Source organism: Danio rerio, chromosome 4, assembly GCF_052040795.2.
Source record: "Danio rerio strain M-AB ecotype USA chromosome 4, GRCz13ab, whole genome shotgun sequence".
NCBI lineage: Eukaryota > Metazoa > Chordata > Actinopteri > Cypriniformes > Danionidae > Danio > Danio rerio.
In genome coordinates, this window is record NC_141024.2 from 24,310,014 (window position 1) to 24,326,269 (window position 16,256).

General features: G+C 37.6%; 1 protein-coding gene across 4 annotated transcripts in view; it reads right to left on the minus strand.

Moving 5' to 3' along the window:
- cpm (carboxypeptidase M) overlaps window positions 1-14,895 on the minus strand; it is a 17,672-nt gene extending 2,777 nt beyond the window's left edge. Inside the window, exons 1-7 of one of the 4 annotated variants that reach the window (XM_087246683.1) lie at window positions 14,710-14,895; window positions 12,729-12,886; window positions 5,738-5,835; window positions 3,087-3,256; window positions 1,866-2,053; window positions 1,581-1,751; window positions 1,266-1,418 (exon numbers count right to left, since the gene is read on the minus strand). In XM_087246683.1, the coding sequence (XP_087102809.1) occupies window positions 1,266-1,418; window positions 1,581-1,751; window positions 1,866-2,053; window positions 3,087-3,256; window positions 5,738-5,835; window positions 12,729-12,885 (937 nt within the window). In that variant the 5' untranslated portion in view covers window position 12,886; window positions 14,710-14,895. 4 annotated transcript variants of the gene reach the window in all.
- Between the last annotated feature and the right edge of the window lie 1,361 nt (window positions 14,896-16,256).

A 16,256-nucleotide genomic window follows, 5' to 3' on the forward strand; every position in this document is an offset into this window, starting at 1 on the left:
AAAACAAAAAAATCTTGGCCACAAGGGAAGGGGGCAGGGGTTGGACTGATGGAAAAAACAAATTCACTAAAAAATAATTTACACATTTCTTCAACTAAATAGGCCACATGGATGGGGGGGAACTGATGGTGACTGGGATGGAAGACATTAATACTACAAAAAAAAAAAAAAAAAACACAAAAAATACAATTGGCCACAGGAGATTAGGGAAATGACAGTGTGGGACACAATTACATCTCACAAAACAATTTCTAAATAAACAGCTATCACATTACAAACAAATCAAACGGACCACTGGGGACTGAGGGAGTACGGAACAAATTTATTAAAATGCATCAATTGCCCATATGGGGGGGGACTGATGGTGACTGGGGTGGATGGGGTAAAAAAAAAAAAAAAAAATTTACAAAAACATTACAATTAAAAAAATACAATTGTCCGTAGAAGATTGAGGCAATGACAGGGTGGCCAACTATTAAATACCTTAGAAGGGGGAAAATTTTGTTTTTAAGTTACATTTGTGGGTAGATAAAACATTGCAGAGTACACTAAAATAAAACCTCTTGAACACATAAATTGCCCACATGGATGGGGGACTTATGTTCAGTTAGGACAGGTGACAAAAATACAATACCAACTAAAACAAATACAACTAATTTATTGGCCACATGGGATTGGGGGAAATGACAGGGTGAGCACAATTAAATCCATTACAAAATAAAAAAATAAAAATAAATACAATAAAAAAAAAAATACTAAATAACACACATTATACAAAACACAATTCTTAAAAACATGGAACAAAATGTCACATACATGGGGTACTTATGCTGAGCAGGGCGATAAACAAATACATTACTAAAATTGGCCACAGGCAAAATTGTCAAATACAACAGCAAAAAAATAAAAAAATTAAAAATAAACTTTTAAATCAACTATTTCAATTCCCAATTACAAACTGGCCACAGTGGGACATGGTGCGCAGGGGGGGTGGGGAGGAATACAAATATTAAAAAAAAAATAATAATAATAAATAATAATAATAATAATAATAATAATAATAAAAAAAAAAATTTAAATTAATTAAAAAAAAAAAAAAAAAAAACACACAACAATCAGCCACAGCCAAATGAGGGACTGATGAGGGGGGATAAAACAAAAACACTTAAACAAAACACTTTTTGGGAATGGCCCACAACAAAAACTGGACATTAGTAAACCCTTCAAGACAAAAGCAGTCAGTGGTGTGTTTGCGTATACCGTACCTAGATGGACTTGCTGCATGTAGGCCAACAATGCAGCTCTGTTGGCCTCCCATAGTGCAGGAAGCTGCTCCTCTGGAGGAAACTTGCAGCATGAGATCTCCAGGGTCAGCTCTAAACACTGAGCCCACACATAGTTGTAGTCCTGCATTCCTCCTGAAACCACAAACGACTTTAAATGCTCACATTCTTGCTTTGTCAATGTATTGCTGTGTCATCCAAGTAAATGTTTCAACATTGAGTAATAGACTTTTCAAAAGCACTTTGTAACGTTACACTTAATGTGAAGTTAACATGTAGTTGTACACACGCACTTACCCTGCAGAGGATACCACTGATAGCCGTTGGTGATGCCGCTGCTGAAGCTCTGCAGGTCACTGCAGTGGTTTCCTCTGTACATCTCCGTGTGGTTGTAGGAGTACGTCTTCGCCAGGTGGACAAACACATCATCATCAGGGCTCACGCTCCTGTAACCCTGCTGCTCGCTTCCTGAAAGCACAAACCGTCCTGTTAATCCTCACATTCACAGCATCTAGGACTTGACTATTGTGAGAGTTATTCAAGACTACACAGAAACTAAAGGGATGCGGTGCAGTAACTGACCTCCGTTGCTGTTGTCGTATGGATAGCTGGCCACCAGTGCTCCTCCGTGCAGATTAGCAGATAGCACAAACGTCTCGCTCTTCAGCCACTCCATCACCGCTCGCACCTCAGACTCCCTCTTCTGCTCGTTACCCTCCTCAAAAGCGTCTGGAAAATTGCGGTTCAGGTCCACTCCATTCTTATTGTACCTGCAGTGCAGAGAAACAAAGTCACACCATTAAACCTTTACTTCATTTACAGCAATACCACAACAATTTACCACACATCCTTACACCCCGCACCATTATTCATGCAAACTATACACATCTGGCTAATTACTTCACTTTAAAGTCCCTTCATCTATCATCAATAATTAAAAATACCCAACAACCCTTTAGCAAGCTACACATTTCACAACCTATTGCTGGCCAGTTTTCACACAACTAACCACCTCACACAATGGCCTTTCCACAACAAATGGCAAAAGGTCAAATGCCCAGAGCTATCTGCTAAAACAGTGGCGGTGACGACTGGATTTTTTTTTTTTTTGGGTTTCACTTGCTTCAGAGCGCCGCTTCTAGCCGAGCTGCCAAACCTAACAGGAAGCTCGTAGCAAGGCAGTAACGATCAACCGCAGTGCGTAAAAATACCATCCTCATCATCATCATCATCATTACCAGCGTACACAGCTGCCGTTCTAGCGTGCTTTCGCTCTTGCTCAATCCCTCTCAGTGGTTACCCACCATCATCAAAACCGCATCAGATCTGTTTCCAATTGCGCATCTCAACAGGAGGATTTAGGTGCTCTCTGCCTGACAGATGCTTTGAATACAAGGATGTGGCTTTGAGGGCATTACATCAGGTCTGCTGTCTCCAAATTTAAGTCTAAATCAACTGGACGCATTAAGCTTGCCTGGCACTTTAATTTTTTTTTTAAATGGTGTGCGTGTACGAAGCAAATACACTACATGCCAACTCCATCTCTTTGTTTTCAGTGTTTGCCCTTCAATAATTGGGTTTGCTTTACTCATGATCAGCGATCATATTTCAAGCTCACAATAAATCATACTTTAATGCTGCTCATCTGTAATCATTCAAATGAAATCTTAAGCTGCAGTATGTATGAATGCCTCATCATCTAACAAGCACCTTCTCATCTCCCAGTCACACCTCACCACACACTCCATTTAGTTTCTTTTTCCTATGCATTCCTGTCATTTAGGATTTGACAAACTCACTTACCGGCCTACTGTATAAATGCAGTCTGGTTTGGAGGACTCGAAGCCGTCCGGGTTCATGGAGGGCAGGATATGCACGCGACTGCTGTCCAACAAACGGGTCACCACTGAATCGCTCCCATAATGACTGGTCAGATAATTCACCAGCTGAAGCAGTAACACGCGCCCTACAACCTGCAGAGACAAAAATATTGGATATTACGGATAGCCTACAGTCAAAAAGCACACAAAATTAACATTGCTGTTGGGACACAAAGCACAAAAAAAAAAAAAAAAAAAAAAACCCAAGACACCTGCCTTCTCTTCCTATAGATACCTTTGTGCATTCAGGACATTACCATCTGCCAGAGGACCTTTGTTTACGAATACATTCACTATTCACATCTAAACCATGGACCACTTGCATAAACAAACACGGCAATGGTCTGGTGTACTGACAAACCTCTGCTTATCCTGAGGATCATCCGTTTTCTAGGAAACTACAGCTGAGTGATACCAAGGTTAAAGTGCACTGTCGAGCACATTTGTGACGCCGGGAGACCTGTTATTATATAGCACAAGTTCAGACTGGTGGAGCAGTGGGTTAAACTGGCTGTCCTGGAGTCATTTACTCTGAGTAACAGAGTATGATTACAGTCATCCCAGACAGCTGAAACAGACCACAGCACACTTCATAACAGGCTTTCAGACAACAGCAACAGTCTCACTCGGAAAAAAAAAAAAAAACACAAACATGACAATGCTTAAACAATGGAGCACATTTCCTCACACGATCAAAATACTTCTCACAACAAACATATCCTCCAGCAATCAGACCAAGCCGTAAAGCCTGCCTTCCACATCTCGTTGGCAGATCTCAAAACACCTTCAACCTACTCAACTCACTTTACATTACTAACAAGTACTTTATGTACCGCTAACGCAAACGAGTGTCATTGCTTTCCTTTGTTAAAACATGCATTGATGTGGTCGAAACCTTACTGATGTGGTTTGCCTTTTGTTTACTGCACAGAGTTAATCTACTGTGAAGTACCACAATGACATCCGACAACTGGGTATACCAAATGCTAAACACCCACGTCAAACAGCACACCCTCAACACCCCTGACGCAAAATTGCAAGCCCCTCAGACTGTTACGACTTAACGCAGGCAGGGTCTCTCAGTTGGCATAAAGACAACAAAATCACCTAAACAGTGGCTCGTCAGAACTCCTTTCATAAGACACTTCTAATAGGATCAAACAAAATGCCGATTGTCAAATTAAGAGCCCGCAGAGAACAAAGAGGAACTGTTGGGAAGCTCTCAGCAGGACTCAAAGGTCTGTATATTTACAATCGTGCTTTCATGAGGTGCAGGCACTGGACCGGGTCTGGCCTGGCCTGAGAAGCGTGCGCAGCAATAATTTAAGATGCAAGTAAAACCACAGCTGGGGAAGAGAAAAAAAAAAAAAAAAACCCATGCTCCTATTGACTCCACTGGCCAAATGTCATGCGACTGTTGCACATTTACTAGACTTAACCAACAGCGACAAACATTCTTGGAAAGGTGAAGTAAATCCTTAAGATTAGCTAAATGCGGTTAAGATTATTATTATTATTATTATTATTATTATTATCATCACTCATAGGCACCAAGTAATGCAATTATTTACTAAAAAAAAAAAAAAACGTTAGGACCGATTGCATACAGGACTTTTTTGGTTCTTCAATGCCGCAAAGAAATCCATACTAACCCTGTCTGGGTTTACAATCTGTACTTTCTCTTTAGCCAATGTTTAAAATACACTTTAACATTTAGGTTCACATAAAAGGATTGGGGTTTTGTCTTAAAGGGTCATAAAGAGACAGACTGTCCTAACAGTGCTTCAGCAGTCCATTTGAGGTCTGGCAAGCATCACAGCCCGATGACTCATGGGTGCTAATGGCCTATGGTTGAGGATATTTCACTAATGTTTACAAGTTTACCATCATTTCAAATTCACCTCCCATCCTGAACCGTCAGATGGTTTCCTTCAATTGCAGGATTTGAACAGTGCTCCGCATCCAGACAGGACGCAGTCTAATGAGGTGACGCTGTGGTGCCACAGCTGCTGTCAGACGAACAATGCTTAGACTTGGACTAAAATTAACACCAATTACAGCATTTAATTGAAAATGTCATTTTCAAATGGAAAATTGTTCATTTACACGCACCTACACCTCCGACTATGTCAAATTCACACTATACAACTTGCTATCTTTTCCCACACAGTTACTTACGCAAACGGAGTCTCATCTTTTATCTAGTCTCCTCTCAAAAACAGGAAGTACTGGATTCACAATGCTTCCGAGTGGGTGGAGGGAGGCTGAGGTGAGGGTCACAGTCCACTGCTCCTCACTGGCATCCCTACTGCTTTCTCGGACTGTAATGCTTGTGCACAAAGCCCGTTTCCCATACACCCCTTACCGAAAAGGTCCCTCAACACCACAACTATTTAAAGGAAGCCTCAGTTTCCAAATTCAGCCACATCTAAACACACATTCAAGACGGGGTTCTTTGGACGCGCTTAAGTTTAATTAAAAAAAAAAAAAAAAAAAAAAAAAAAAAAAAAAAAGCCTATGTCCCAGCTACAATGCAAACCAAACTACATTTCTGAAAATGAGAAACAGAGTTACCTCGTTTCCATGGATGTTGCCCACATATTTGAATTCTGGGATGCCCGTTCGGTGTTCTCTAGGATGTTGACCCAGTATCAAGACCCACAGCTCTCTTCCTAGGAAAAACAAAACGTAAATGTTAATCGACTGCAAACAAATCTTTCACATGGTGAATAACTGCATTTGCAACTGAATTAAGTTCTGTGGATCTTCTGCCGGTCACATGACTCAAGTCTTGCCGTTTCCACAGTTAAACAGATAATCAAACAATGTTTTTCCACACTTTGGACAGGCACCTGGCAACCCAATCCCAAGTAATCTCACGTCTAGCTCTTATTCTCTACATGTCAGTCTCGGTCTCCCTCAAGACTACTGAATATGGACTTCTCATTTTCACAGAGCAAGTTAAAACATGTTTGCTTCTGGACTAATTTCCAACACGAGCAATGTTTGGTCGACTCGATGGATTTACTTATCCATTTGTGATGCTTCACATTGGAACTGACCACAGGAATGGAGAAAATTGCTGAAGGAAAAAAAAAATTTAAAAAAATCAATTAACAGCGTTAACTAAAACAATTAAATATCCAATTTATATACACATCACCATTACAAGCCTGCAAACACAACACGTTTGAAATTCATCTTCCACACCAGCCTACCTGGGGGAATTCCAATGCATACCTTTTACAAAGATCAAAGACCGCTAAACTACACACAGGCAAGAAGAGTAGGGGTCTAATTGTGCACATCCAACTAAACCATGATGCGTGTGGTTCATTTTAACCTTCTGTAGCATAGACCTCCATAAACCACCGTTTTGGATTATATTTTAAGTATCTAATTCCACTTTCCATCAAGTATGATGGAAAAATGGAATCAGATACTTTAAATATATTACAATACACAAGCACCGAGACTCGTTAATCATTTTCTCATACAAAGCATCCTAACCATTTTCCTTGCTGAACATGCATTCCAATACCATGACTGTTCACACATACCATCGGTACACCTTTCCACAAGCTTGTTTTGGCATAGCCCTGCTCACACAGCCTCCACATGGAGAAAAAAAAAAAAAAAAAACAATTTGTACATTTACAGCCAAGTAAGTGTCAAAAGTCAGTGGTCTTTTAATATAATACACTTAAACAACTAAAACACAAAGCATTCTTCCACTGAGAACAAAGCCTCATTTTATTGGATGATGACTCAAATGTCAGCATGAAATTTCACCCAATCTACCATCTATTTCTCTTATCCACAAAAAAAAAAAACAAAACAAAAAAAAAAACAAAATTTAAACCCAATACATCGAAATGTTTAAACTGGAACCTCTGCTGAAAATCTGTTTAAATGACCTCCTCTCTCTTCATCCTTTCTAAACTCTGCACCTGCAATAAAGGCCATCTACACTTTCAAGAGCAACACCCAAATCTTATATTTCACTTTAATCAAAAGAATCAACTCCCAGCCCTAGGGTTTTTTTTTTTTTTTTTTCTTAAATTACCCGTTAGGGCCGGATGCATGCCACAATACACAACACAATGTCACTACTTCAGTTTCAACATTACACTGCAGAGTTGACTGCCTTACTACCAGGCAAAAGAAAAAGATCAAGGAAGGAACTGCTATTTCCTACACATCTGAAATGCAATTACTGGTGTTTAGCAAATAAAATGTGCAGAATGATCAATGATTAAAGGATCTCTGTAATCTTCATTAAGCTGAAGCCAAATGGCTTTTGTCTGCTTTGGGGGAAAAAATACATAAAAAAAAAATAAATAAAAACCTACAAGCACTTTAGCTAATTAAGCCCAACTAATCAGGCATATGAAACATATCACATCAGAGTCATAGCTAGCAATCGCCCATGTTCTTGCCCTGGTGGGCAACTAACACTGATTAGGCCAAGAAGGGCAGTCAACAAACAAGGCCGTTCTTCCAGGCTAAGCAGCTGGTGTCCTAGATTACCTCCGGTCAGTTCGGGTCTCATTTCCTGCCCTTAAATAGGTGACATGGTGGGATTAGGACGAGGGTTAGCTTGACGAGGCAAGAGCTCACAATGGCTACACGATCTCCTTCCAGTCTGAAGTGATTGGAGAAACGGCCTTTACGATCAGGAACAAAGGCTCCCAGGAGATGACCAATACGTGCAAGACTGCATTAAAGATCGCTTTCTTGCAGTGTGACTCCATTAGCTAAAGAGGCACCGCAGTGCCCTTGGATTAGCTCTGGACATTACCTGCATTAGCAGAAACAAACTCAAGTGGGGGAAGCAGAGGTTTAACTTTAGGTTTTAATCAACTAAAGTGGGCTCGGGGGTGAGCCTCAGGGCGCACCCCTTGTCTGGAGATGACCAAAATAAGATTTGGTTTGAAGCTTCAAGGACCACCCTTATAGAAAATGAGGTCGAGAGAATGCATACAACTTTATATTAGCATCCAAATCAGATGGTAGGAGAGAGAGGGGGGACAGACTTGGCAGCAGATGTGTACTGCTCAATGATGGTTTTGTGTTGAGCCAAAAGAGCAACCCGATCCGTGGACCGAATTAACTTAAAATGTCACGGACTACCAGCACCTTCGCCAGAGATAAGGCAATGTCTAGTAATCGCCTTGTAATCTTACCTACTAGGTCCATGAGCTAGGTGGCAACAGTTACTAAAACTTAAAGCAAAAAGCAGGTTACTGCAATATTTGGTCAAAAATAGCTTTAATAATTATCTTCTTTAAAACAAATCACAAACTAAAGTCAACATGAAGAGCTCCAAGCTTATCCCGGTCAAACATTTACTTTTACCATTACAACTACTGTCCTGTCTGTCTTCTGAACGTAAACCAAAGTTCAGCTTAATTTGTTAAACCAATCTCTTGGCAAAGGAGCTGCATTGTGCTCCAGTGCGGCCGCTGTTTACAGGCTCGGTTTAATTCCGTCAGATTGACCGTGTGTGGAAAGCTGCAGATCTTTTGCTGCGCTCATTTCCCTTTCAAATAACAAATGGGATGAGCAAACTAGCCTTTCAAACATCCAGACAAAAACAGCCTACTTAAAAACGCTCTTTCAGTATGGCCATATAGGCGTAGAAAGAGACCTCTGAAGCATGGCATTGTAGCTCCCCTGGACGCTTTTGTCTGGGTAATGGAGTAAAACTGGTCTGTCTTTACAAGCACCTGGGGAGAAGCATGGGAAACTAGCGTTACATTCAATTGTTGCTGATTATGTAGACGATATCAACTGCTTAACTACACTTCAGATGTGTTAGTGTAAACTTTAGTCAGACATCAAATATCGTGTCTGAGTCGTCAAGTACACTATCAATACACTTCTAAAATTTGTTTTACGAATCATCATTTATAAATGATGCCTTATAAAGATTGTGTCATTTCAGTATACTGGAACTGAAATCAAACTGCATAAATAGGATCAAGCAGCCCAACTGAAAGGGCTGATGGGATTGATCAACACTTATACAATTTTCATAGGACACTAGTAAAGACCAGTGAGGCATAACACCAGTATTCACACATTAAGCTACATTCTAAACGCATTAACGTTATAGATAATGTGCTAATCATGTTATTTGGAACATTAAGAGATTTAAATTATCAAAACACAACTTAAATACATTTTATAATAATTGGATTTGGACCTTCAAGCTCACCTTTTTAAAACCAAAATAGCAAAACTTGATTACATTTTTTTTTTTTTTTTAAATCAAAGATGTTGTTAAGCACCCGATTGAAACTTAACTCAGAATTAAACCGTGTTCAAATAAACGCAACCTTAAGCAAAAGACAGTCGATTGGCCCATGTATGCGCACCCAGACCTTGACCAACCCACACAACTTGAGCAAACTGCCTTTACAAAACTATTTGCACAACCAAACGCATTAAATGTTCACATTTAAACTGCATACCAAACACCTGCCAAAAACCAGCTTGCCGTTTAAATCGATCGGCGTTTACACATGAATGCAAACTTTCAAATAAACACACCTGCAAGTCAAGCAAACACTCAGGTTGCCGCGTGGGATACTCACACGTCGACCAAGCGTGCAATTTCTTTCATACTATGTTTAGGAAACGTACTAACACTTAAAAACTTACATTTCACAAAATAATGGCGGTTCAACTTGCTCAGCGCACGACGACGCCGCCGCCGCCGCCATCGCTGACCAAAGCCCTTCCGTGCTCCTACACCGGCGTCCCACTGGAACACGCTGCTCGAATTGAATGAATGAATCCTCCGTTTAAATAATACTGTCGCCGCCTACGGGCGCCGGTGTGACCAATAGAACGCGAACGCGGGAAAATTGATTTCCGATTGATAATTATGACGTGTGACTGTGACCAATGGATTTCCGATTGATAATTATCACGTGTGACCAATAGAAAAACGCCACATCGCTCTGTCAGACAAATCTGCAGGTTTGCCTTGAATTCATTATTGTTTATTGTCTCATTATCATGAATGTCTTATTTTAATCCTTGCATATTTGTACATCGCTTCTTTTCTTTTGTTCGGTCAGATTTATGTTTGATTCATAAACAGCACATCGTTCCTAGCTGTTTTATTTACTTTAATTCATTAAATGGGACATTTATATTGATATACATTCAGTTTTATGGGCTATGTGAGCTAAAGATGAGATGTTCCATCAAATTAAATGTACTTAGGCCTGCACAGAATACTTAAATGTGGCCTAGGCCTAAGTGTCTACTTTAAAATGTCAAATAAGCTTTGTGAAAATAAAAGGTCAAATCATGCATGGAAATAATGTTTCTTCATCCAAAGTAACATTAATTTAGTAATTTTTTTTTTTTTTTTCTCCTTCGGCTTAGTCCCTTTATTTATCAGGGGTCGCCGCAGCGGAATGAACCACCTAACAGACACGTTATATTTTATAAAACAAAACACTTATTCTCTGAACTAAACTTATTAAAACACATAAAGGAGGACATGATGTGTTTTATTTTAACTGTCTAAAAATGATAAATAAAAGTAAATCCTAATGCTTTAAAGATGTCAATTGAATTTAAAGATGTAAATAAGGTTTCAATTGAGCGTTTTAAAGGGATAGTTCACCCAAAAATCTACATTTCCTCACCACTTACACACACTCAAGTACTTCTACATTTTTATAAACTAAACACAAAACTAAAGATTTTGATGAAGGTTGAAAAAGCAGCCACTGATACCCATACAGTAGGAACAAAATATACTGTTGCTATGAAAGTCAGAGGCTTTATTACTATATTAGTCAAGATCAAATGATCTACTCTGCAAAAAAAATGCTTTTCTTATTTACAAGCAAAATAATCTGCCAATGGGGTAAGCAAATTAATATTATGCCAAAAGGAAAAACAAGATTATTTTGCTTACCCCATTGGCAGTTTATTTTGCTCGTTTTAAGGAAAAACTTACTTAATATTGCCATATTATTTCTGAAAACAAGACAATATGTTTTGCTTGTCTAGAAAAATCTTCTTGATTTAAGAATTGTTTGATATTTGGACTTGAAAGAAGAAAAAAAAATCTAAATCAGAAAAGCATTTTTTTTTGCAGTGTACTTTTGTGTTACACAGAATGAAAAGAACAAACAACCCCTCAAACAGCTTTGGAACAAGTGAAATATATGAGTAAACAATGACAGAATGTATACTCCTTGTTATAAATACTCCTATGAATAGATAGATAGATGGAAGAATGGATGGATGGATGGATAGATGGATGGATGGATGGATGGATGGATGGATGGATGGATAGATGGATGGATGGACGGACAGACAGACAGACATGTTCATAGATAGACACACAGATGGAAGGACAGACGAACAGATAGACAGATGGATGGATGGATGGACGGACAGACAGACAGACATGTTCATAGATAGACACACAGATGGAAGGACAGACGAACAGATAGACAGATGGATGGATGGATGGATGGATGGATGGATGGATTTACAAACAGACATGTACTGATAGATAGACAGACAAGTAGATAGATCGACAGACAAACAGGTAGGTAGGTAGGTAGGTAGGTAGGTAGGTGGATGGATGGATGGATGGATGGATGGATGGATGGATGGATGGATGGATGGATGGATGGATGGATGGATGGATGGATGGATAGATGGATAGATAGATAGATAGATAGATAGATAGATAGATAGATAGATAGATAGATAGATAGATAGATAGATAGATAGATAGATAGATAGATTGTCTTGCTCAACTGATGTCTTTTGTAAATGACTGTACAAATGTGCAGAAACAAATAGCGCACAATCAAAATGCCTTATTAAACATTTATTGTTTGACCCATACCTGTAATTGTAAGGAACAAATTAAGGTGTTGTTCTTCACTTTAAAAGGCAGAAGCTGTACAAAACCTCAATCGATATTCATTCTGAAAAAGCTAGTCAATGATGCGGATATTGTCCTGTCTAAAAAATATGATCCAGATATTTTACTTTCTAAAAAATGACAATAATATTTCTAAAAAACACATGGCAACTTTTTCATTTTTATTTCATACCAACAAACACAAAATAAATAAATAAAAGGACAATTCTGAGCAATTCTGATTTAATAAACAAACCCACAATCACTGTCTGACACCCACAAACACAAGCTGGACGCTCAAAAATCCAAGTATAGATGCATCAGAAATCAACAGGCCCATTAAATTAGATGACAATCACACAGATAAATATAGAAAGCTCTCCAAGATCTTCTTCATCCTCCGCTCCAGAAGCGCTGGCTCAGTTCTCTGCTGTATCTGGCTTACATACCAATGCTGTTTTGCAGACTCATAAAAATATTTGTTGCACAATAAGCTCTCTGATAGAAGGCCAGCCATTCGTTTTAAACCTGTTGCCAGCATCTGTCACCATATGCCTGCCATCACACCCATGCACGCTGTGTGCTCTTTCACATAGGGAGAACAGGAGAACTCAGTGGAGATGCATGCAGGGAATACTCTCAGTGTATCTCATTTACCTTCAACAGACTGGCCGATGCTGTGGAGGTGTGTGATGTGAGGATACATCTTGTTGACGTCTTTCAGGTACTGCTCCATTTGGACGGTGTTGTGATAGCGAAACTCCAGAGCGTCCGTGGAGGAGCAAAACAACAGGCAGAACATGAAGACCAACATCCTGGGAGTGACACAATGGAGAAAACCTGATACACACACACACAGGTGACAGTAAAGTCACGAGCCCTTATCATCTTTCAGTTTCAATTGTGTCAGAGATAAAAGTGAGTATTACAGAAACTTTTAATAGATTTTAATGTAACAAATATATAGTGACAAGCTGCAGGGCATCAGCTCACTCGCTGTAGGAAAGTATTTGATGGCACTCTAATGCCCAAATTAAATATTGCAATGTAATTAACAATTATTTATGGTACATTTAAATGCCCTGGTAAAGTGAATCTGAGCATCATACTGTTAATCTTTCATTTGTTTTATTGCTTGCCTAGCACTAGCAGACAAAATCATTTTATTTTTAAAATAGATGGCAATTACATAACTTGTACAATCTATCTCACTGTCTATTCATCTAACAAAAAGTATGCATCTATTTGTCAAAAATATGCACCATCTATAGTTTCAATACCAATGTTTTAAAAAAATGCAGATATCATAATAATGCGACTGTATAGTACTCCATTTACTACTAATAATCTAATCTAATAATATAATATAATATAATATAAAATAATACAATACAATATAATATAATATAAAATAATACAATATAATACAATATAATATAATATAACATGGCATATCCAGTTTACAGCATTAAAAAAAATACACCCACTTTGAAAATAAATATTTCTATCTCTAGACAATATATGTTGGTGCATCTAAAAAACAAAAGTGTGGTCAGCTAAAATCTTTACTAATTTAAGTTTAATAATTTGTTTTTCAATTCAAACAAGGTATTGTAAAAATAAATAATACTATATATTACCGTTTTTTGGTTAGCTTGTCAGTTTTATATAGGGATTGTTTTTTTTTTGAGTGTGTGTTTTTTTTCCTATTCTTTTTAAAATATTGTGTAATAGCAATTAATTTTCCACTGCATTTTCCATAATATTTTTATTTTCTGGAGAAAGTCTTTTTTTTAATTGGGCTAGAATAAAAGCAGTTCTTTATGTTTTACATAACATTTTAAGGTCAATAATATTACCCCCCTATTTTTTATTGTCTACAGAACAAACCATAATTATACAACAATTTGCCTAATTACCCTAACTTGCCTAATTAACCTAGTAAAGTCTTTAAACTGCCATTTAAAGTGATAATCAGTATCTTGAAAAATATATCTACTAAAATAGTATTTACTGTCATCATAGCAAAGATAAAATAAATCAGTTATTACAAATAAAAAATATTATTTTAAAAAATGTCTTTAAATGTCTCAATTACAAATTCTTAACTATTATTAAAACTGTTATGTTTAAAAATGTCTTTACATTTTTTTTTTCTCTCTGTTCAACAGAAATTGGGGGGAAAAATATATATAAACACAAACAAATAATGGAACATACATGCATACAAATGCTGTGTGGCAGTGTTTATTGCCAAAACAAAATCATACTGTATCTTCAACATCAGCAGTATACTAATATTCTTTAAACGATATTATATAACAGGTTTTGTCTGTTTTTTTTTTTTTTGTTTGTTTTTGTTTTGACTTTTGGAATAGGATACTGTCCATAATTTCTTCAAGAAAAAAAAATTAAATATACTGCGTTAGTGTGTATGTATGTATATATACGAATATATATAAAGTAAATATATATTCGAACATATTATGGTACAATATGAATCAAATAATTTAAAAAACACATATTGTGCTTTCTATACACGATAAAAAAGTACAGCAACAAACTGCAGGTAGGCTATTCATTAACAAAACTTTACACGTCGCGCTTAATATTAATGAGTAAATGAGATCAGCTTTACCTCTGGCGTTTTTCTCCGCTTGTTCTCCGACAGTTTGACAGCTTCTCTCGTCTGTTTGCTTACTCCGCTGTCATTATAACAGCTCATATGGGAATACGGTTCTTAGGTCGTCGTCCTGCCCGTGTCATTGATAAAATGACGGTGTCTTCCATTGCGCAGTGACTTCTACTGACTGTAGGCTCGTCTGAGTGTGTGTGTGTTTGTGTGCATGTGCGTGTTGCAGCTGTAGTGAGGCGGAGCGCGCACATGCGCGCACACACACACACACACACACACACTATGACACTTGAGCAAAGTTGGTGTGTTTGTCAAAGACGCTCAGCGATGTTGACTACGTCGAAATACAGGCTGATTATAACTTTATATAGCTTTATATTCCGTTTATTAAAGATTATAGCTTTAATAAACGGAATAGGTAATATAACTTTGTAAAGAACAATTTGCATATTAAAATTCGCTACCCAGAACCGAAATATAATGCAATTTGCATATTCAAGACTAAAGGCAAGCGCCCTTTTGTCGTTCTTACATCAGTTATAGCTTAGGCTAATGTTTAAATTTTTTTTAATTACATATTTTTTATCCATTTGTTTAAATTAAAATTGCCTTAAACAGTTAATTAATAATAATACAGTTACAATAGTATATTTATAAAATGTTTTTGGAATAAAACAAAAACCCATATGATTGTCAAAATATTGTAACTAAGATGACTTTTTGTTTTGCTCCAGCAGCTATAAAACCCTAATAACACTCACAAATGATGTTTGCTCAAATTTGAGAAAACTAACTCTTTCATTTTAGTCCTTCATGTTGCACAAATCGATCATGTGGAACAAAGCATAAAAATAAAAAAGTGATGGTTTACAGCCAGATCAGTTAATCGTATGTATGTATAACTTATTCATTAATACTAATAAAATGTCAAATCTAAGGTGTAACACTCTTCTCCAGCTGACTCCCTTGAGGCGACAAAACAGCATACGTGTTTCTGCAAGCTCATTCTTTACCCTCACTTACTGTATAATTACTGACTACACTGCTAAAACTCTTCTATGTGCGTATCATCCATAAAGATACTTTACAACTTTACAATGAGGGTCCTGTTCTTCGGATAATAAACTTAAAGAGCTCATTTTAAGTTAAGTTTAAGTTGAGGAAAAGTTCATTTCTAAACAAACTTAAACTTCACCTAGTCACACAAATATTTGTTGTTGTTTTTTTTTCCAATAACAGAAGATACCCTGAATTTCCACCATGTTCTGTGCCAGAACTTAAACTTGTTTACAGTAAAAACAACAACAGCAGACGTGAGTCACTTCGAAATAGAGTTTTCCACTGACCTGACCTGCAGTGTCTTCTAAGAAATGATCCAAAAATGGTTCAGCCTACAATGGCATTGCTGACATTTCTTGGTCAATAGCAGTGCCCACAAACTCAGCTCAAGCAGCTCAAAACAAGCGGTTTAGTCTTAAGTCTGAATGTTAGTCAACAGAAGTCTTTCATTCTCACACAAAATTACTACTCGCATGGATTCCAATTAAAAA